A 25292-nucleotide genomic window follows, 5' to 3' on the forward strand; every position below is an offset into this window, starting at 1 on the left:
AAAAAAAACAAAAGCCGGTTTTGTAAAATGGGAGGGAGGTGAAAAATATGTTTGTAAAAGCCTTAGCTTCATCATCTTGATAATTACCAGATAATTTTAGTTGACTGCATATTTTATTGTGATGGCTCAATAAACTACTGAAAAGTAAAGAACAGGTTTACTTAACACATTGTAATCACGACAAAATAAGGCACTAAACATATTATCGTTTGAATAAATAACTGTTTAATTACATAGTATAAATAAAATATGATATGGTAGTTTTACATTGTTAATATTACAGAAATACACTTTCCTACAGAGAGTGAAAATACTTTGAAAGACAATTATACTAGTACTTGTGTACATTGTTTGAAACAGGTTACTGAACAAAATATATTGTAGCAGTTACACAGGGTGTTACTAGTTCAACAAACATCAAAATACATACTATTTTGCTCAAACAAAGTGTAATGTTTGAGCCACGTACAATATTGAATAGTCATCAAGATTCACCAAAATTCATTGCAAGACATCAGAACCCAATTGAACACATTAATACAAATATCATATAAAGAGTATTGTGCAAGTGATAAAATGCAATGATGTTTTATGAATCTTGTCCAATGTTTACACAGCCATTGGATTTATAGTTTGGCTATTTAATTTGTTTTATCAGTTTTATTGAAGAACAGGCTTTAGTTTTACTAAGTGCTTTTAGCAGGCCTACATAAAGCAACTGGTCAAAAGACACAGCACCATTTTTTATCAGTCCAATCCTTTAAGTAATACTCGTAGTCTCAAAAAAAATATGTCTCACATATTTACATACATTCATTTCTCTAAGAGCAAATAACTAGTATGTCCACCAAAGTCCATTTCAACAGTTTTATCAAAAGGCCAGTTTAAAGAAAACATTTACAGCAACTGCAATAACAGAAGAATTTCTATATGATACAAATATACATTTTAGAATATTTAGATTTTACCTTTACACAATATATGATCAGTTTGTATGGACAATTAACATTTTTAATAACATAATTGTAACTAGTACACTTCTTATAAATGTAAAGTCATAATATGGTTAGGTGTAGACACAAAACACTACGATTTGTTTTTACTATTATTTTTAGAAAGGTGTATTCTCTTTTACTATTGTATGCTGAGCAGCTCATCTGCATTATTTAATGTTTGCATTCAAAGAAGTGTGATTAAACTAATTCATGATTATGGTTGACTGAAATCTTCACTAACCTAATTAGAGCACTCCACAGAGTAACCATAACAACTTGCATATTATGTAGTTCACTTTAAGAAAATATGCCCCAAGGTAAAATGTACGCAATTAAATTTAAGAAATTAAAAAGCAAATGTTAAACACTAATAATTAAATATGACAATATATCTGTTGTCCTGATTTCATTTTGTACACTTTGTTGACTTTCACAGAATAAATATGGAGATACTAATACTTTGTCAATTTTGTTTCTAATATACCATGACCAAGTTATTTTCCAGCTTTATATAATGTGTTGTATAGCTGCAGAGGAACAGATGACAAGTAAAGGTAGTACCTACTCAAGACTGAGTAAATGTATGTTGCAAACTGCCTTGACACTGCTAAAATTCTCCAATCTATTCTGCTTTAACATTCACTAAAGACTAAACTGATGAAGCTTTTGAGGATGATGATACTGGAGAAGCTAGTAAAGCTGAAAACACTTCTGAAAACACAAATCTGTCTTTTTTATCATTTGCTTAAAAAGGAACTCAGTGATCAGAAGGTTTAGAAGTTAAAACTACTCAGTTAACTATTAAAAGGTATAACACTGTGTCCTAAAATGCCAGCTATTGCATCATGAAGGCCAGGGTTTTAGTGCATGTTGGGTGTGCACATGTGTATGTTATTTAGTTAGACAGTCTGTCAGGTCTATCTGACAACATCCTGGCTAAGTTTTTGCTAAGGGCCTGAATACTGCTAGTAAAAGTAAACACACCTTTAAAACATCTAAACAAATGGAATAAAATGTTAACAAGAAAATCCAAAGAAAAGTTAAAAATGTCCTATTTTGCATTTTACTATAATAATGAAAATGTTTATTATATTTTGTAAGACCCTGGGTCCTAATCTTTAAACAACACTCAACTAATTTACATATACACATCTATGATGCACCATTAGGTATGATAATGAGTCTCAGGGCCTTTGCACAGGGTGTTTATGGAAGCTTTACGGAAGCAACCATAGAGGAAAAGGGAAACAAAGTACAATGATACATGCAAATTGCTAATGAAGAGATACAATACATTTTCACAGAATGGTATTATATATCACGTGAATAAGCACTATTTTAGTGCTAGACAGCCCCATTGTCCCGTGATTTATTAAATACAAGTTAAATCTTAATTGTATAAAACAACCTGTAAAAGTTTGTTGCTTGTACAAGAAAACAGTTTCAAAAATGGCTCTTATTGGGTTTTTCAATTTGCTTTAAGAATTCCAAGCAGGCTATTAAGCAATTCACTTAATAAATTTATAATCCATCTAAGAATGCCATTTCTAATAACTTAGACTGAAGAAAAAAAATGAAGTGCAAACCATTTCAATGGTTAGTAAAACCATGCTCTATTAAAATGATTCATTTTTTTATGAATTATTTTTTAATAATATATTGTGCTTTTTTGTATATTCAAGTAACATTACTTAGAATTTGTATGCTGCTCCATTTGTATGTCTATATATTTCAGAATTGGATTAGGTATCAACATATTTTAAGACAGGGATACACAGAGAAAAATGTTGCAAGTTAAGTTCATAAATCTGTATACAAGTTATTTGTAAATGAATTATCTTCTAATTGAGATTCTATGTACTGCTTTATAGTGAAATAAAAAGTCATCCCACATTTTTTTAAGAGGGTTTTGATAATAAAATAAATGCATTTGTACTGTAAAGATTCACAGTGTTGTTGCAAATTCCAAATTAATCAAAGGATAATGTGACCACACTTCTTCTAGAAGTTTAAAGTGTTAAAAATGTACCTGTTAACCCTTTAAGGACACAGCTTTCAGTTTTATGACGAAAAATTCCGTCATATGTCCTTAAGAGGTTAAATTAATGATCAACATGTTTGTTTACTCTTCTTTAATGCATTAATTACATCAAGTGAACATCATTTCATCAAATATATTAAATATATCTGGTAATATGCATAACGTTTTCAAAATGAATGATATTCTAAAAATCATAAGCATACATATGCCATTTATCAATGTTTTATAACACTGATTTAGAAATATGTGTACAACTTCAATTCAGATTCTAATAAGTTAAAAGGAAATTATTACAAAAAAACAAAACAAATTGCAATTTATTTCAGTAAAATAAAGAACACTTGCTTTGTAATATGGTAAATGAATGATGCTTTGAAAAACAATTAAAAATTTATTTAGGATTCTGTATGCCGGGAAGGCATTATCAGAATATTACATTTCTGTTCAAATTCTAAATCAGTCTTAACATTTAATTTTTTTTATATAATTTATCATTTAAAATGATGAAAAACCTACATAATTTGAATGTTTCTATTGCACTTTCGCTTCAAAGCCAAGACAATAATGTCTGTAAAGCCCCTGTAATACCATATTCATTCTGTCAAATTTTGCCAGCTAAGTAGCTTGTTTCAGGTTTTAAATAGTGGACCAGTTTTTGTTTTTTTAGCTGCAATTTTTGCACTAGTGATGTAGTAAAACTGGATTTATTTTGCAATACAAAACCCTTTTCTCCATTAACTTTATACAATTATGACTTTTTCTCTGTGAATACTAGGCTGATTGATACAGCATTATTTTACATTAAAGTGAGCTTTGCTCTCAAGTAATACTTAATGTAACAGCATTAAAAATGTAATGCTCTGAAAAATAATACCTTGGTAGAACTCAATTTTAGAAACTGAATTCATGTGCAAAGAGTGCAACAAGAGCTATAAGTTATATTTAGTCATAGTTAGCGGTCACTATTAAATGCTATGACCAATTTATTTACAATATCTATGAACAATTAGACATGCACATTACATTAATGTACGCACACAAAAAACACTGTTAGCTCTGACAATACTTTGAACCTCATCAAAAAAGATTTACCTTTTGTTGATAAAATGTGATATTCTGCATATATAGCACACTTAGGATACCAGTATCTACTGGCTTAAATCTACTCCTTAGTAAGAACATGAAATCACTATGATACGGTTACATCATGTTATGTACCATTATACAGTTTATATGGGCCGTCATTTCTCATAGTTCTAAAATCCAAAGTGGAATTTCCTAAAAAGTCCTTGGCCCTTTATAACACAACTCAGTAGATGTTCCCATGTGATATTTAGCACAAGATACAATTAAGCAAGAGATCTAAAATTGTAAGCAGTGGTGCACTTCACTAGTATTGTAAATGCAGTACTATAATCAACCTCATCCCCTACAATAAGTTCATGTGCACACATAGATTTCCTTTAAAGGTAACCATAAACATCTTGTAAGAAATCAAATTCCTTATTCACCAGTAGACTAGATAACTTTATACATTTACTCCAATACATTTTAAAAGAGTAGATGTCATGCGAAGTGTGAGGTATAGAAAGTGCTTCCAATGAAAGCTAAACATATTTCAATGTGACATTTACAAAACATATTGTAACCAATCAGAAGAGGTCTAAAAGGACAACACAAAATATCCCAGAGACTATGAACAACGCTATAAAAATGTAAATCTATATCAGAATTGCGTAATACATTTCTTAAAATAAATTAAACTATATAATTAAAAATATTCTTGTATAATAAAATGAGTGCTTTTATATTTTGTTTCTAAAATCAAGGGTTCTCATGAAGAGTTATAATTCAAGAACACACACACGCATATATACCGGTATATATATATATATATATATATATATATATATATATATTTAATATGTGTGTTCTTTATTTATAAAGCACACACAGACACCATATATATATATATATATATATATATATATATACAGATATATTTATATATATATATGTCTGTGTGTATGTGTGTATATATATATATTATATATATATATATATATATATATATATATATATATATACATATATATATATATTAAATCATTGAAGTGTTTTGTTTTTTTAATCAATTTTTGCTGAATGGTTACATATTTATTATCTTTAATGAAGCCTACTGACTTGGAAGGAATAAACTCCTTCATATATTCCGTTAAATCAATATCAACTTACACTGCCTCAGCAGTTGTATCTGTAGAAACAGACATGGTCACTTTGGCGATTTTAACAGTGCTTTTAATGCAGCTCTCAGCTGCCCTGTGGACATTACTATTATTTGCATGTCTATTCTGGAAGTCAGATTCCATGCTGTTATCAAGGGGTTGTGACGTCCCCTCACATGCAGGAAACATGCTACAGAAAGCATTTCTTAAGTCTTGGCTCCTTAGAGCATATATTATGGGATTCACAGTTGAATTAAGCAAGCAAAGCATGCAGCAAAAGGCAAACACAGTCTTTATGAGCTTGTTCATTTTTCCAAAGACATCATAGACCATAATTGCAAGAAGAGGACCCCAACAGATTATTAGCACTACTAAAATAAGGACCAGTGTCTTTGCTAATCTAATATCCATACGAGTTTGATCCGGTCTAGTGATGTGTACTTTTCCATCTTCTGATGTGTGAACAATGATGCTCTTTTGTGTACCACGCTGCAGCATCCTTACAGCATGGGTGTGAGCTTTCCATAAAATATATACATAGGCATAAACTATAAATAACAATAAAACACTAGTAACCCCAATCCAAAACATTAGATATGTTTCATCAATAAGAGGGAAAATATCTGAGCACACTGAGTTAAGTTTCTTGCAATTCCACCCCAGAAGAGGAAGTACTGCAATGATAATAGCTATTGTCCACATCATGCAAAATGCTATTACTGCTTTTGTCCTTGTGACTATTCGTTTATATGACAAAGGTCTGTGTATAGAGATATATCTGTCTATTGCAGTTAAGAAAAGACTTCCAACTGAGGCTGTAAAAGAGGCTGTCACTCCACCCAGTTTAAAAAGAAAAACATTTGGGCTGTCCTTTCGATGAAACACATGAAAATCTACAAAACTGTAAACAAAAATGACACTGCCAAGGAGATCAGCAACTGCCAAGCTGCCAATAAAGTGGTATGAAGGCCTACACCGTAAGCTGCGAGAGTGCAATATAACACAAAGCACAAGCATGTTCTCCAAGACAGTAAATGTACCCAAGATTATTGAGAGTGCTGCTATGGCTAGTTGTTGGCTTGGGTTAAGAATCATAAAGCACTCCATATCCATGAAGTTTTCCCCACATTGTGCACTGTTCTCATGATTTTTGAAAGAAGGAATTGAATTGTTGTAAAGCGCAGTTGCGTTTATTTGATTCAGGGGACTGGCATTTAATAAGGTATTGTCTATTATTAGGAATTTTTCTTGACCTGCCCTTACGGAGGACAAAGGTAGCTTCTGTGGGAAATATCCCAGTTTGGATATATCTCCCTTAGTGTCTTCATACTGTACATCATTTGATCCCATGTTTAAAAGGTCAGTTGTGATTGTTCGGAATGTAGTATCCGCTAGGCCATCCAGAATTGACTTCATTACCCCAGGTTTTTATGGAACAGTAAAGATGAAATCAAAGAAAATGTAAAGGAGATCCTGCAGTGAAAGAAACAGAAAAGTGTGATAAGAAACAAGAAGCAATTATGTCTCTAAATGTAATTATCTATGTATTAGAAACAGTAACACAATTATGGCAATACATTTTTACTCAATAACTGAAAAAAAAAAAAACACTTTACATCTGTACACCTAATAAACTGTGTTCTGAAAATATTTTAGTACTAATGAAGACTTTAAGAAAATGTAACTGCACAAAAATTTCAATAAAAAGGAAAACAGTAATTAAATCATTCAAAGATACTAAACTTAAAATTAAATTTAGTGGTATTTTAGTTAACACTTTGGTTCTACATATGTATTGCGTTAATGACAAAATTTCCAAATAATATTTTGGTGAGCATTCTCTACAGTAAGGAGGGCTCATGTACAGCCAAACCAAGATTAACATTTAAATTAAGCAATTATTATAAAGAGGATGGTTAAGTAAGGGTCTCTATAATTTAACAGACTTAATACCCATTGATTTCAGCCTAATTTCTTCATGAATTTTTATCATAGCTTATTCTGTATCTTTGAATTATTTAAAACCACTGTGCTGCCCTATACACTATATTCCTGAATATTATCCAGTTTCATCCAATTAGAACAAAGCACACATGAAACTCAATATCAAAGACACTAGACTACATCAGAGGATTTTTTTATCCTCCTAGATGCATCCCGTGGGCGTGGTAATGTTGGCAAAAGCATTATCAGCTGAAATGAAAAAATAAATTAGGATATTTACAATGTAATCACTGTTCTTTTATAATTCACAAAAAGCAAACAGAAAGATTTTAGTACACTTGGTAATATAAGTATTTAATGATAATTTCCCATCGATTCTTGAAATGTATTGATATAAGAAAACTATATCGGCAGAGATCAAATGCATGTCATAAAGGCAATTTTTCAATTGCTGTAAAACCTACATTTAGCTAAAAAAGAAAACACAAATCACTCACTAATAAACAGCATAAATATATATGCTTATTTGTGAGCATTGCAGTATCTCTTTATGGATATTCTTCTATTCCAAACATGATAACATATATACAGTGATTTGTGCTACCTCTGTAATCTATTTATACTTTAACATAAGGATGCAAACATCATAGACAAGCAACATTCATACATTTTGTTCTTTTGTAATCTTAAAATGATTAACTTTATATTTCAATTAAAAAAAAAACTTTCCTCTTGAAACAGGTAATATCAACCACATTACTGGTACAGCCATATATTCTTGAAATAATCCTCACTATTAATATTTCAATCAGGTCAGGGTATTATATTTATTTTAAGAAATAGATCCAGAAAATACTTTCAGAGGAATCCTGCAATAACGCTAACAATTTTCTTGTACAGCTCTAACCCTAGAAAATGCCATTAATCTTATTCTATCCTTAGATATGGCCTGATAACAGTATTCAGCATAAAAATATTCACTTTTTGTTCAATGAATTTTATTTTTTCATGTTCAGTTTTCTGTTTTCTTCAGTATCTTAACACAAATAGTCTAAAACCACAATTTTTGGATAGTGACTACAAGGAGAGACTATATGAGTAAAAAGTCAAAAATCCTATCTTACAGTAATTATAAATCCTGTCTAGTTAGAGTATACAAAGCACTAAATAGGCAGATAGATTGTAGTTGACCATTACAGGTAGATTGCTCAGTGCATCAATCAGAAATTATATTAAGTTGACATAACTAATTTTAAACTGCTTGCTTAAATGGACAGTCTGGTCAAAATTAAACATTCATGATTCAGATAGGGTATGTCATTTTAATCATCAAATTTGCTTTGTTTTCTTGTTATTATTTGTTGAAATCTAAATCTAGGTAGGCTCATGCTCTAATTTCTAAGCGCTTGATGGCCACCTCTTATCTCAGTGCATTTCAACAGTTTTTCACAAATAGACAGTGCTAGTTCATGTGCGCTATATAGATAACATTGTGCTCACTCCGTGGAGTTATTTAAGAGTCAGCACTGATTGGCTAAAATGTCAAAAGAACTGAAATAAGGGGGCAGTCTGCAGAGGCTTAGATATAAGGTAATCACAGAGGTAAAAGGTGTATTAATATAACCATGTTGGTTATTCTAAACGGAGAAATGGGTAATAAAGGGATTATCTATCATTTTAAGCAATACAAATTCTAGAGTAGACTGTCCGTTTAAGTCATGTTAATAAAAATCTATATTTAAGAATATCTCATGCTGCTACTGGAGGACTTGGTAATGAATGGATGAAGAATGTACTGATAACCCTTCTAATGATGACAAGAATATTTCAAGTAAAGAGCATGTTGTAAGCAGCTTTATCCTCAAAGGAAATATAATTAAGGAAATATGACAAAGAAAAATCAACAGTTTTCAGCAGCACTTAAAATGTGGTAAACTGTCCTTAATAAATAAAATTTATTACACAAAATAACACCTCTTAAGACTTCTTCAATCCTGTAGAAAAAGTTATCAATTTATTTATCTACAAACATTCTCATAGGGCTCCATTTATCAAGCAGCGGATGCTGCTTCAAAGAACCATCATTTCAGACTCATAGTTGCTAGTACAGACTCTATTTTCTCTAACATTTCCATTTGTATTGACAAAATCCTCAATCCCTTGGCATCTGTCCAAAAATCATATTTAAATCACACTGGTGATTTTTGGATAAACTAGCACACACATCTAGTGAGAATAGTGATATACTCTTTACTCTTGACATTGTTAGCCTTTATACTTGCATCCCCCATGAGGCAGATATACAATCAGCATTAGAATTAACAAAACAAGAAACTTCTATATTGCAATGTATTTTATTGAAGACATGTTGAATATACTGTTGTATCTCAAGTATTTCTTCTTTCAAGATACTTTCTACTTACAAAAGAAAGGGACCGCCATGGGTTCTAATATGGCCCCTTCATACACCAACATCTTTGTCAGCCAAAAAGGGACAGAATCAGCAGCCACAAATCCTCAATTAGGTGTGAGGACAAGTCCCTTCCTGTTTCATCACATGTTATTGAAATGGGACACACGGTCAGTCAATTAAGATTTCAGATAATTGACCACATTCCAAAACTAAGGAGAGATGGTAATGGGAGCTAGAGCTCAAAAAAAGAGAGGTTTAGGGAATTAAACACCTTAAAACTTTGCATCCAATAGACCTTAATAAAGATTATGATCTCCATTTGTTTTTATAAGTAATTCTTTATGTAACTTTTTTCTTTTAAATGTTGCAATATTTTAATTATATTGCATGGTTTTAATCTTGCTATGTATCACTTTCTGCTAGCATATAATCTGTGTTAGAGATAATAATTTTCTTTAGGTATTATGTTAATTTTTTGTCAGTAGATGGCAGTGTTGTAATGTCATATGATAGTATTCAAGACCTCAAAGGGTTAATGATTAGTATTTAAGACACAGGTGCTATATAAGGCAGTGTTTCATAGCATTCCATAGCATGACTAAGGGTCTGTGGGACCCAACATTGCTGTTCCTCTATGTCACAATAAAGATGCTTGTTTAACTAAAGAAGCAGTGCTGACGCCATCTTTGTTCCTTTAGATATACATATTTGAGGAGTTGCAGGACCCTCAGATGGACGTGCACTTAATATATGGGCTTGAATTGCCTTTGTACATACTGGTGCTGAACCTACTACTACCTTTGTATGTAAGCACATACATATATATTTACAGGGTACACACAGTTCTCCATAGACCACAATGTAAAGAAACTTTTCAGTGACATTTTTTTCTAACATCCCGGCAACTTTAACCCCTAAAAACTGCTTTGTTCAGTTTTTTTTATTAAAAAAATAAGCTATATTTTTTTAGATAAAAAAAATACAATATACTTTATTTTGGGGGCAATTGGCTCACTTTTTGAAAATTAACCAGAGATCTGATCTCTGGTTAATATTCAGAGGGATAACTGCTACCGCAAGTTTGTGAATTTTACCATTTACAGGCGCGCAATAAATTAGTGCTCCACTTGTAATCTAGCCCTGTGTATCTCAAGATACTATATACAACGGTTTATATGGGACTCTTTCTTATTGGTGTCCAGCTATATTTAAAAAAAAAATACTCAGTAAGAAAAAGTTGTCAAAAGTATGAAATGCAGCAATTTTAAGTTGTTTTAAAGCAAATCTATTGTTAGAAAGGGGACTATTTTAAAAGTAAAATCCTTATACACTAGCCTTGTTAGCCTTGAGTTGAAAGTCTACTTGTACTAAAGACTGGGTGATGAAATATGTTAATATAGTGATCATTTTAAGTATATTATCTGTTATTATTGTATAAGCTTTTGTTACTGTATCTTGCTTGAAATGTGATAATGATTTGTCATCTGTAAATACTTGGATAATAAATAAAAACATTTTTTAAATGAAACCAACGTTGCTCAACTTGAAAATCTTCAGATTTTGACAGACTTGTTCACTGACTTGTCTGAGCTTAAATCTGATTATCTTCAAAACCTCTCTACCACATCAGATGTAACAAAGTTAAATCATCCCAGATTGATTTGTCCTGGGTGATTCACAAGCCCTGCTCTTATATGATTTGCTGATTAAGAAAATGGGTTGTGGTTGCACAAGCATTTGCTAGTTTAATAATAAATGTGGACAGCAAATGCTGTTTATTCGCTCCAAATGAAGGTAGACAGGTTTCTAGGCTAGGAACCTTGTCAGACCACAGGTTGATAAATGAAGTCCATTAACTGAAAAATATTGACTCTTGTATTTAAGTGGCTCTTGGGCCTAGAGTTGGCCTGCCCAGTTCTGGTCTGTATAGCATAAAATAAAAGTACTGTAAAGGTGATATATTTAAAGGACAACTAAGAAAAAAAGAAAATATGAAAGGCTAGCAAAGAAAGAGCATTAATAGTTTACCAACAATAGGCCAGATTACCAGAGGAGAATATTTAACACTCCCGCTTGCATGCTTACTCCACTAGAAATAAGATTTGTGTGCGTCGAGTACCGCTCGTATTACAAGTTGAAAGTAAAACGTTGCTCTCTCAATAGCGTGAAAAAAACCCTAGCATCCTACTTGCACGCAAGTAATTAATATTTCCCATTCCAATGTTCTTAACATAGCAGATTATGTTATATTTATTCATACATAAACACACATTATATATATACACACGTTATTATATATAGGTATAGATATAACGTAGCAGGGATGTGCACTCTCGCCTTGAAAACATCTACCAGGGTGCTAGTGAATAATTATGAACAGCATAAAAGAAAACTTGCACTCACTGTATTTTTAAACTTGATTTTTACTGTGACCGTGTGACATTTCGGGGATAATATATCCCCTTCCTCAGGTCTGAGGAAGGGGATATATTATTCCCGAAACGTCACACGGTCACAGTAAAAATCAAGTTTAAAAATACAGTGAGTGCAAGTTTTCTTTTATGCTAGGTATAGATATATAGGAATATCTATTTATAAATACTTAGAAAATATTCTGCTATGTGCAAAACATTGGAATGTGACATACATAGTTAAACACTTTATTAAATATGAATATTGCAAAAACATTCTTTTTCATGTTTTAATCTACTTGACTGTAAAGGGCTCCAATGCATAAATACATAATATATATATATATATATATATATATATATATATATATATATATATATATATATATATATATATAAAATTGTATATATGTATATTTAGAGATGTATATATATGTATCTCTATGTTAAATCCCATTGTATTTTTTCTGACTTCTGAGACCTCATATATTTGAGCCCTTATAACTTTTTTGTGCAATATTTCTTTAAAATAATTTTTATTAGATGTGGTTTTTATGAGTGTAACTATACTTTGTAATGCATTTTTAATGTGTCTTGTGACACTTTTTTGTCCCAAGTAACAGTTAACCAGAGCTCTGAAGTCGCGATATCCCAGCACATTTACATTCAACTCGTAATAAGCTCCCTACTTCCAACGTGCGTAAAGAGCCGCAATAAACCCCCTTTTGCTTGTGTGCAACAGTTAGCAAGCCACTCATAGAAACATAGAAACATAGATATTGACGGCAGATAAGAGCCATAGGCCCAGCAAGTCTGCCCCACCTTACCTAACAGTATAAACTTATCTAGTTCGTAGGATAGCCCTATGCTTGTCCCATTAATCTAGCTCTTAATGTACTAAGTGGACAACTTTGTACAGAGCTGGTAAAATGTTTCATGTTAAAAATTATAAGCCTGTCTTAAAAAAGCCACATTCATTAAATATAAATTAATTAAAAAGCACATTGTACAGTAGCATTTTTCTACTTTAATGTGTTTCTAAATATCCATTTGTTGATTTTTTTCCTGCTGGTCTGTACTTATTTGTTTCCCAATAGCTAATTTACCTTTATTCTGTTATTGGAATTAGCTGTTTATGCCTGTTGAATCTGCAACCTATTCAGAAAATATCAATAGCGCAGAACCGACTATAGAAAAAATATATAAACAAGAGCCAGCAGCAGAAATCAACCCATGATTGGGGGAGATGTTAAAGAGAGCCAGCCATATGAATGGATGTTCCTGCATCCTATAATGAACTCAGTTTGCCTTTAACTATGGCTTGTGTATATAAGATATTTGTTACTATTATATACATTATCTGTACATGAAAATAAAATAAAACATAATTACCAGCAGCATTGTTGACACATAGAAAATGATCTTTCACACATTGTAATTAAGGTTATATTAACAAGCCTTAAAATATGCTCTCACAATGTATATGCCAGGACTTTATGTAATATAACACTTATCTTTTCAACAAATAAATCATGCACATTTATAAAAAGAAAGCCATTTAATATTCTGAATTTCTGAAGATACTGCCTTTTCTGATAGCCTTAAAATGTTAGCATTTTTAAAATTTAAAATAAAGTAAGAGTGCCAGTATCATGTTTCCAAAGTCTAAACAGGGAAGCATGTCTCCATCTAAGGCACTTAAAACAGAAAAGACTACACTGATCAAAATAGCTAACCGGTTGAAATGTACCAGAGGCAAGTGAGGTTTTTTTATTGTTTTTTTTTTTAATACACTTTGGGCTAGATTACTATTGTTAGCTTGAGTCACGATAAGCAATATTGCGACCAGGGTAACTTGGGCCTGTATTACAAGTTGAAATTAAATGCGTTTAGTTGAGCGCAAACAAGATTTGTGCTTTTCAGGTTAGCGCAACTGTGTAAATGCTAAGGGTTAAAAAATAATGTGCCCCAAACACAACATAAATACATTAAAATAAACTGTTATATGTACACTATGTGAAAAAAATATTCATATAAATATTAATATTTTTTTTTATAAGGGTTAAAAGTTATAGCTATATATGTGTGTATAAATATATATATATATATATATATATATATATATATTATATGTATATATGTATTTACACACACACACATATATATATATATATATATGCACACTGGCTGTAATGTGCAATGATAAATGCGGACCACTAGATGCGATGCTGGGCAGAGAGGGGTGAAGGTGTATGCCCTATCTGCCAGGTCTTTGTTAAATCTGGGTCATAGTAGAAAATGTTCTTAGTATAAATATATATATATATATATATATATATATATATATATATATATATATATATATTCCCATTTACATGTTACATTTTTTAGTATACCTGGGTGACTAGGAATAGAATGACTAAGGCCAATTCCCTTAGTCATTCATCACAATGGGTAAAACCACGGAATATAGCTGGGATGTGTGGCAAAAGGTTGTTGAGCTTCACAAAATGGGAAGTGACTATAAGAAATTAGCAAAAGCATTGAAAATGGCAATTTCCACCATCAGGGCAATAATGAAGAACTTCACAGAGAGCACACAGAGAGGTAGCCATATGGAAAAGTAACTCATGCCTATGGTTAATTATAGTGGTTATCCTCTAATATTTTGGGGCTGTTTTCCTGCCTAGACTCTATCAAATATCAACAGATATTAAATGAAAACCTGACTAACTCTGCCAGAAAGCTTAAAATGGGCCATTGTTGGATTATCAAGCAGGACAATTATACAAAACATACATCAAAATCAACACAAAAATTGTTTACTGACAACAAAAGTCCTTCCTTGGCCATCCCAGTCCCCTGACTTGAACTCCATAAAAAAACTGTGGGGTGAACTGAAGAGGAGGGTCCACCAGCGTCAACCTCAAAATGTTAAGGATCTGGAGAGATTTTGTATGGAGGAATGGTCTCAGAACCCTTGCCATGTATTCTCAAACCTCATCAGGCATTATAGGGGAAGACTCAGAGCTGTTATCTTGGCAAAAGGAGGTAGCCAAAGTATTGACTAAAAGGGTGCCAATAATTGTGCCACACATATATTTAACAAAGATTATTTTTTTTTTATAAACCTGTGTTGTGTTTGCAATTTTTTGATATCCATGAGAGCAGAGTATTTTTGGGTATTTTTTGAACCAAATATCAAAAGGTTAACCAATGAGGATAATTTTTCACAGCCTTCATTGCTCATAATTACCAAGGGCGCCAATATTAGTGGAGGACACTGTATCTGCACCTCTATATATTCATATAGATATACTGTATATTTAAAATATCTCTCTCTCTCTCTCTCTCTCTCTCTCTCTCTCTCTCTATATATATATATATATATATATATATATATATATAGAGAGAGAGAGAGAGAGAGAGAGAGAGAGAGAGAAAGAGAGAGAGAGAGAGAGAGAGAGAGAGATATTTAAAAATAAAAATAATATTTTCTTCTATGTGAAGAACATTCGGATGTGAAATATTATTATTATCAGGTATTTGTAGAGCGCCAACAGATTCTGCAGCGCTATGACATAGGTGGTTTACAAAATAATATTTACAGGGGTCAAGTGGGTAGAGGTCAAGTGGATAGAGGGCCCTGCCGAGAGTTGTTCTGTTGTTGTCCACTCTTATGAATGTGAACTACAAACAGCTGGGCTCATAGGCTTACATGCTATGGTGTGTAAGGGGATAGCAGTGGAGATATCAAGGTTAATGTAGGTTGTATATATCTCTGAATAGTATAGTCTTCAGGGAGTGCTTCAAGCTTTCAAAGCTAGGGGAGAGTCTTGTGGAGCAAGGCAGAGAGTTCCATAAGATGGGAGCCAGTCTGGAAAAGTCTTGTAAACGGGAATGTGAGGAGGTAACAAGAGGGGAGGAGAGTAGGAGATCATGAGCAGAGTGAAGGGGACGGGAGGGAGAGTATCTAGAGACAACGTCTGAGATGTAGAAGGTATTCATAACTACCTTCGGGCTTAGCTCTGTAGGTCTAATGCGATATGTGCTATATTTTTAACAGTGTGCTCTATTAAAGTCTATCAGAGAAGGAGTAAATGCAGCACTTGTATTACATGTGCTAATCAGCCCATGTAAAAATTTACTTCCAGATGTGTTTGCACACAAGTAAAAGTGCTAAATAACCTACCAGTTATAATCTGGCGTATTGTGCTTGTCTACATTGTATACTGGCAGTATTATGTGAATACAATTTTAATTGTTTTATTTGGAGCAGCTAAGAAAATGCCATAATTAAAAAAAAAAAAATACTCAACATCAGTATATTTTTCCAAAGAAAAGTTGCAGTCATAGGAAAAAATAACATTTAATAAAAGTAGTGATTTCATTGAAAAAATATATATCAGTGGCAATAAAGTTTCAAGCATATAAATAAACGTTTTCTTGCCATTCATTAAAACACGTTTTAGCCATTTTTTATATATACAAAATTAAATACATTCGCCTAGATTACGAGTCTTGCGGTAGCCTTAAAAAGCAGTGTTGAGAGGTCCCAAATGCTGATTTTTAACACCCGCTGGTATTACGAGTCTGGCAGGTACAGGTGTACCGCTCACTTTTTTTCCGCAACTCGAGCATACCGCAATTCCACTTACATCAATTGAATATCCCATCTTTTCAATGGGACTTGCATAACGCCGGTATTGCGAGTCTTGCAAAAAGTGAGCGGTACAGCCTCTCCTGTCAAGACTGATACCACATTTAACTAACGCCGTAGTATAAAACTCTTAACTAAAGTGCTAAAAAGTACACTAACACCCATAAACTACCTATTAACCCCTAAACCGAGGCCCCCCCCACATCGCAAACACTATATTAAAAATTTTAACCCCTAATCTGCCTAACCGGACATAGCCGCCACTTCAATTAAATGTATTAAACCCTAAACTGCCGCACTCCCGCCTCGCAAACACTAGTTAAATATTATTAATCCCTAATCTGCCGTCCCTAACATCGCCGACACCTACCTACATTTATTAACCCCTAATCTGCCAACCCCAACGTCGCCGCCACTATATTAAATTTATTAACCCCAAAATCTAAGTCTAACCCTAACCCTAACACCCCCTAACTTAAATATAATTTAAATAAATCAAAATAAAATTACTACAATTAAAAAAATTATTCCTTTTTAAAACTAAATACTTACCTATAAAATAAACCCTAAAATAGCTACAATATAACTAATATTTACATTGTAGCTAGCTTAGGGTTTATTTGTATTTTACAGGCAACTTTGTATTTATTTTAACTAGGTACAATAGTTATTAAATAGTTATTAACTATTTAATAACTTCCTAATTAAAATAAATACAAATATATCTGTAAAATAAATCCTAACCTAAGTTACAATTACACCTAACACTACACTATAATGAAATAAATTACCTAAATTAACTACAATTAATTACAATTAAATTAAATAAACTAAATTATGAAAAAAAACAAATACTAAATTACATAAAATAATAAAATAATTACAAGTTTGTTAAATTAATTACACCTATTCTAATCCCCCTAATAAAATAAAAAAGCCCCCCAAAATAATAAAAATCCCTACCCTATACTAAATTACAAATAGCCCTTAAAAGGGCTTTTTGCAAGGCATTGCCCCAAAGTAATCAGCTCTTTTACCTGTAAAAAAAAGACAATACCCCCCAACATTACAACCCACCACCCACACAACCAACCCTACTCTATAACCCACCCAATCCCCCCTTAATAAAACCTAACACTACCCCCTTGAAGATCACCCTACCTTGAGACGTCTTCACCCAACCGGGCAGAAGTGGTAATCCAGACAGTCCGAAGTCTTCATCCTATCCGGGCAGAAGAGGTCCTCCAGACGGGAAGAAGTCTTCATCCAGGCGGCATCTTCTATCTTCATCCATCCGGAGCGGGTCCATCTTCAAGACATCTGATGCAGAGCATCCTCTTCCATCGATGGCGACTGGAACAATGACGGGTCCTTTAAATGATGTCATTCAAGATGGCATCCCTTCAATTCCGATTGGCTGATAGAATTCTATCAGCCAATCAGAATTAAGGTAGAAAAAATCCTATTGGCTGATCCAATCAGCCAATAGGATTGAAGTTCAATCCTATTGGCTGATTAGAACAGCCAATAGGATTGATCTTGTGTACTATTGGCTGATTGGAACAGCCAATAGAATGCGAACTCAATCTTATTGGCTGATTGGATCAGTCAATAGGATTTTTTCTACCTTAATTCCGATTGGCTGATAGAATTCTATCAGCCAATCGGAATTGAAGGGACGCCATCTTGGATGATGGCATTTAAAGGACCCGTCATTGTTCCAGTCGCCGTCGATGGAAGAGGATGCTCTGCGTCCGATGTCTTGAAGATGGACCCGTTCCGCTCCGGATGGATGAAGATAGAAGATGCCGCCTGGATGAAGACTTCTGTCCATCTGGAGAAAACTTCTGCCCAGTTGGGTGAAGACTTCTTAAAGTAGGGTGATCTTCAAGGGGGTAGTGTTAGGTTTTATTAAGGGGGGATTGGGTGGGTTTTAGAGTAGGGTTGGGTGTGTGGGTGGTGGGTTGTAATGTTGGTGGGTTTTGTCTTTTTTTTTACAGGTAAAAGAGCTGATTACTTTGGGGCAATGTCCCGCAAAAAGCCCTTTTAAGGGCTATTTTTAATTTAGTATAGGGTAGGGATTTTTATCATTTTGGGGGGCTTTTTTATTTTATTAGGGGGATTAGATTAGGTGTAATTAGTTTAAAAAACTTGTAATTATTTTATTATTTTCTGTAATTGAGTGTTTGTTTTCGTAATTTAGTTTATTTAATTTAATTGTAATTAATTGTAGTTAATTTAGGTAATTTATTTCATTATAGTGTAGTGTTAGGTGTAATTGTAACTTAGGTTAGGATTTATTTTACAGGTATATTTGTATTTTTTTTAACTAGGAAGTTATTCAATAGTTAATAACTATTTAATAACTATTGTACCTAGTTAAAAGAAAAACAAAGTTGCCTGTAAAATAAAAATAAATCCTAAGCTAGCTACAATTTAACTATTAGTTATATTGTAGCTATCTTAGGGTTTATTTTATAGGTAAGTATTTAGTTTTAAATAGGAATATTTTATTTAATAATAGTAATTTTATTTAGATTTATTTAAATTATTTTTAAGTTAGGGGGTGTTAGGGTTAGAGTTAGACTTAGGTTTAGGGGTTAATAACTTTATTATAGTGGCGGCGATGTTGGGGGCGGCAGATTAGGGGTTAATAATTGTAGGTAGGTTGCAACAACATTGGGGAAGGCAGAATAGGGGTTAATAACTATAATGTAGGTGTCGGCGATGTTGGGGGCAACAGATTAGGGGTTCATAAGTATAATGTAGGTGGCGGCGGTGTCCGGAGCGGCAGATTAGGGGTTAATAATATAATGTAGGTTGCGGCGATGTCGGGGGCGGCAGATTAGGGGTTAATAAGTGTAAGATTAGGGGTGTTTAGACTCGGGGTTCATGTTAGGGTGTTAGGTGTAGGCATAAAAAGTCTTTCCCCATAGAAATTAAATGGGGCTGCATTAGCAGCTGAACGCTGCTTTTTTGCAGGTGTTAGACTTTTATTTCAGCTGAATCAGCCCTATTGATTCCTATGGGGAAATCGTGCATGAGCATGTTTTTCCAGCTTACCGCTACGGTAAGCAGCGCTGTTATTGAGGTGAGATGTGGAGCTAAATTTTGCTCTACACTCACTTTTTTGCGGCTAACGCCGGGTTTCTAAAGACCCGTAATACCAGCGCTGTCTGGGGTGAGCGGTAAGGAAAAACTGTGCGTTAGCACCGCACACAATTACCGACAAAAACTCGTAATCTAGGTGATTGTTTTGACATAAGCATTCCGATACTAGTTGCACACACATATAACAAGATTCAAGCATGTACCGATACCCTAGATCTGTCTAACATAAATTTTATGTTTTGAAATCATACTCTTGTGGAAAATTGAATGTTACTTATATAAGTTAGCACTCCATATCCATCCCTTTTGTAAAAACCTCCCTATTACTTGAGGCAATTAGCTTTTTCAGTCTGATTCTAGTAACATGTTTGTCAGTTCAATGTAAATTACCCAATATCTCACTAGTAAACTGGATTATTTTGGAATCATTACAGAAAAGGTTGAAGGGTCAGTCTAGGCAAAAAAAAACTTTCATGATTCAGATAGGGCATGTAATTTTAAACAATTTTCAATTTACTTTTATCACCAAGTTTGCTTTGTCTCTTGGTATTCTTAGTTGAAAGCTTAACCTAGGAGGTTCATATGCTAATTTCTTAGACCTTGAAGGCCACCTCATTTCAAAATGCATTTTAACTGTTTTTCACCACTAGAGGGTGTTAGTTCATGTGTTTCATATAGATAACACTGTGCTCGTGCACGTGAAGTTATCTGGGAGCAGGCACTGATTGGCTAAACTGCAAGTCTGTCAAAAGAACTGAAATAAAGGAGCAGTTTGCAGAGGCTTAGATACAAGATAATCACAGAGGTTAAAAGTATATTAATATAACTGTGTTGGTTATGCAAAACTGGGGAATGGGTAATAAAGGGATTATCTATCTTTTAAAACAATAAAAATTCTGGTGTAGACTGTCCCTTTAATTCTTAAAAAATTGGCAACAATGTAACAGACTATAAAACAGAATTTTGATAAGCAGATTGATGGTATTTCAGGTGCCTTACATTTTACTAAAGTGTTAAAACGTGTAAATAAATCACAATAAAAAATGTGAACAATAATGTGATATCTAACAAACAAATAATATATAATAATGTCACTATGCTTCAACCTTTATAGAAAGATAGAAATAAATGAGATTCAATAGTGATAGTTACCCATCACCTTTTCATAAACAATTAAAAACCAACATAGCTCCTCTCACAAAAATAAAAAGTTAGACAAAGAAAAAAATCATGAGTGTAGGGGGTTCAACCAAGGTTCAACCAAAACCTCTATCAAAATAAGCATGTGGGAAAACCACTTAGTGCAGACAATGTTCCATTTACAAGCAGTATGACTATTCCAAATCTTTTACAAGCAGATATAATACAAAATATATTGTTAAAATCACTTGAGAAAGCAGAGAGTCAAATTGCATTATTTAAACATCCTACTTCATGGATTGTATTTTATTAGGTTTGAATACTGGTTATCCCTGTTGATTATTGTTGGATAGTATTTCATTTGTTGTCATCTCCATGCAAAAACGGTAAAGAATGGTCACATATAACATATTATAATTATATATTAGTATTATCTATTATTTTTTTCGCTATCACATTTTATTAAAATGTGTGTATCTTTTATTTAGTTATAGAGGATTCAAATATGAACATGATGCCTGATAAAACAGCACTTATAGCTGAGAAACGCGTTGCAGTTTTGTTATATCACAGAGGGTAACTTTGTTGTTCCCTTAATGTGTTTTTAAGTTGTAATAAAATTTTTAAAATGGAGGCACGACTGATTCCTGTGTACCTTGAACTGGTAGCTGCTGTTGTTGATTATTCCACCTGGAGATGGTGTATACTGAACCGGCAGCTGCTGTGTGTAATTACCGGTGCTCTGACAAAATGCAGAAGGACATTTGGCAGAAGGACATTTGGCCGACAGACATTTGGCCGACGGACATTTGGCTGACAGACAGAAAGCTAAAGAATGTTCCGATTTCGGCCGAGGGCAGATACGTTCCAGAGTGCTCTGTTCTAATCTGAGCCTCGGGCGCCGCAACAGCCTCTGGGAACCTTACCATGGGTCCCAGGCCGCACGTTTTGTAATTCTCTGTCTGGGAAATTATCTATCTATCAAATCTATCTATTTATCTATCAAATCTATCCATCTATCGTATCTATCAAATGTATCTATTGCATCTATTGATCTATATATCTAATCTATGTATCTATCTATCAAATTTATCTATCTCGTGGCCGGACTGTTATCTGACAGCCACTTGTGTTTCGGCCAAATGTCCGTCGGCCAAATGTCTGTCGGCCAAGTGTCCGTCGGCCAAGTGTCCGTCGGCTAAAAGTCCGGCCACGGTAATTACCACTACATGGTGTTAGTGAGCTGGTGTTAGTGAGCTGGGACACTGAAAGTTCCCAGACTATGTGAATCACCACAACTGAGTGCTGCCGGCTTTGTGAGTACATATCTTTATGCACTGAAATAGTTTGGAGCTGAATATTACAGTATTGCACTAGGAGGCGCCTTCTGTTGTTTCTGTATTTCAGAGTGGAAGTGGAGTCTTTTAACCCTAAGAAGAGGGACCTTGGTGGAACATATGGACTGTTTATTAGAACTATTTGGACATTAGTTCTTAATTGTGACTCTTGCCTTTGTGAAATAGAATATCATTATAGACTTTATTGTTATTCTGTGCACCCCCTAATACCTAGAGTGTTGTGTTCTTTTTGATTAACTGCTTATTTTTGTTTTCCCTATCCTCTTCTGAGCCAGTGTGATTTAATTTTTTTATAGACTGTATTTTTTTTCTTAACTGCATGTGCTACTTTAAAACCATATTGGCTTTTTTTTTTTACTTTTACAAACAAGCCTAATACTCGGCTAGATTACGAGTTTTGCGTTATGAGGGAAAAAGCTTCATAACGCTGCTTTTTCACTAAGGCTGCTATTACGAGTCTTGTAGGTATAGCTGTACCGCACACTTTTTTGGCTGTCAAGCAACGTAACTACCGCACCTTTCAAAAAGTCCTTTTTCAATAGGAATTCCATAGTGCTGGTATTACAAATTTTGCCTATCCGGCCAAAAAATGAGCAGTACAGCCTATATCGGCAAGATTAGTGCCGTCATCTAAAGTCAGTAGTTATGGGTTTTGCGCTACAAAGCTGTAGCATAAAACTCAAAGTATACTAACACCCATAAACTACCTATTAATCAATAAACCGAGGCCCTCCTGCATCGCAAACACTAAAATAAAAATATTAACCCCTAATCTGCCGCTCTGGACATCGCCGCCACTATAATAAACATATTAACCCCTAAACCGCCACACTCCCACATCGCAAACACTAGTAAAATATTATTAACCCCTAATCTGCTGCCCCCAATGTCGCCGCCACCAACATACATTTATTAAACCCTAATCTGCCGCCCCCAACGTTACCGCCGCCACTATACTAAAGTTATTAACCCCTAAACCTAACCCTAACACCCCTAACTTTAATATAATTAATATAAATCTAAATAAAACTTACTGTAATTGCATAAATAATTCCTATTTAAAACTAAATACTTACCAGTAAAATAAACCCTAAGCTAGCTACACTATAACTAATAGTTACATTGTAGCTATCTTAGGCCTAGATTTAGAGTTTTGTCAGTAACGACCTGCGTAGCTAACGCTGGCTTTTTCTGGCTGCACCTTTTAAATACCTCTGGTATTGAGAGTTCACAGAATGGCTGCGTTATGCTCCAAAAAGGGAGCGTACAGGCATATTTAACGCCACTGCAACTCTCGATACCAGAGTTGCTTACGGACGCGGCCAGCTTCAAAAATGTGCTCGTGCATGATTCCCCAATAGAAAACAATGGGGCTGTTTGAGCTGAAAAAAAACCTAACACCTGCAAAAAAGCTGCGTTCAGCTCCTAACGCAGCCCCATTGTTTGCTATGGGGAAACACTTCCTACGTCTGCACCTAACACTCTAACATGTACCCCTAGTCTAAACACCCCTAACCTTACACTTATTAACCCCTAATCTGCCGACCCCGCTATCGCTGACCCCTGCATATTATTATTAACCCCTAATCTGCCGCTCCGTAAACCGCCGCTACTTACATTATCCCTATGTACCCCTAATCTGCTGCCCTAACATCGCCGACCCCTATATTATATTTATTAACCCCTAATCTGCCCCCCACAATGTCGCCTCCACCTGCCTACACTTATTAACCCCTAATCTGCCGAGCGGACCGCACCGCTATTATAATAAAGTTATTAACCACTAATCCGCCTCACTAACCCTATAATAAATAGTATTAACCCCTAATCTGCCCTCCCTAACATCGCCGACACCTAACTTCAAACATTAACCCCTAATCTGCCGACTGGAGCTCACCGCTATTCTAATAAATGTATTAACCCCTAAAGCTAAGTCTAACCCTAACACTAACACCCCCCTAAGTTAAATATAATTTAAATCTAACAAAATTAATTAACTCTTATTAAATAAATTATTCCTATTTAAAGCTAAATACTTACCTGTAAAATAAATCCTAATATAGCTACAATATAAATTATATTTATATTATAGCTATTTTAGGATTTATATTTATTTTACAGATAACTTTGTATTTATTTTAACCAGGTACAATAGCTATTAAATAGTTAAGAATTATTTAATAGCTAAAATAGTTAAAATAATTACAAAATTACCTGTAAAATAAATCCTAACCTAAGTTACAATTAAACCTAACACTACACTATCAATAAATAAATTAAATAAACTACCTACAATTATCTACAATTAAACCTAACACTAAACTATCAATACATTAATTAAATACAATACCTACAAATAACTACAATGAAATAAACTAACTAAAGTACAAAAAATAAAAAAGAACTAAGTTACAAAAAATAAAAAAATATTTACAAACATCAGAAAAATATTACAACAATTTTAAACTAATTACACCTACTCTAAGCCCCCTAATAAAATAACAAAGCCCCCCAAAATAAAAAAATGCCCTACCCTATTCTAAATTACTAAAGTTCAAAGCTCTTTTACCTTACCAGCCCTGAACAGGGCCCTTTGCGGGGCATGCCCCAAAGAATTCAGCTCTTTTGCCTGTAAAAAAAACACATACAATACCCCCCCAACATTACATCCCACCACCCACATACCCCTAATCTAACCCAAACCCCCCTTAAATAAACCTAACACTAAGCCCCTGAAGATCTTCCTACCTTATCTTCACCATACCAGGTTCACCGATCGATCCAAAAGAGCTCCTCCGATGTCTTGATCCAAGCCCAAGCGGGGGGCTGAAGATGTCCATGATCTGGCTGAAGTCTTCATCCAAGCAGGAGCTGAAGAGGTCCATGATCCGGCTGAAGTCTTCTATCAACGGCATCTTCAATCTTCTTTCTTCCAGATCCATCTTGCAGACCTCCGACGCGGAACATCCTGCTGGCCCGACGGACTACCGACGA

At 33.8% G+C, this 25292-nt stretch overlaps 1 protein-coding gene across 2 annotated transcripts in view; it reads right to left on the reverse strand.

Annotated features, from left to right (window-relative positions):
* Positions 1 to 5255: 5255 nt before the first annotated feature.
* CNR1 (cannabinoid receptor 1) overlaps positions 5256 to 25292 on the reverse strand; it is a 102342-nt gene continuing 82305 nt past the window's right edge. Inside the window, exons 2-3 of one of the 2 annotated variants that reach the window (XM_053709097.1) lie at positions 6592 to 6734; positions 5256 to 6519 (exon numbers count right to left, since the gene is read on the reverse strand). In XM_053709097.1, the coding sequence (XP_053565072.1) occupies positions 5268 to 6519; positions 6592 to 6677 (1338 nt within the window). In that variant the 5' untranslated portion in view covers positions 6678 to 6734 and the 3' untranslated portion in view covers positions 5256 to 5267. Of the gene's footprint in view, positions 6735 to 25292 lie in introns of both variants that reach the window. The other variant, XM_053709096.1, reaches the window with a different exon arrangement.

The sequence above is a fragment of the Bombina bombina genome, chromosome 4, assembly GCF_027579735.1.
Source record: "Bombina bombina isolate aBomBom1 chromosome 4, aBomBom1.pri, whole genome shotgun sequence".
Classification (NCBI taxonomy): Eukaryota; Metazoa; Chordata; class Amphibia; order Anura; family Bombinatoridae; genus Bombina; species Bombina bombina.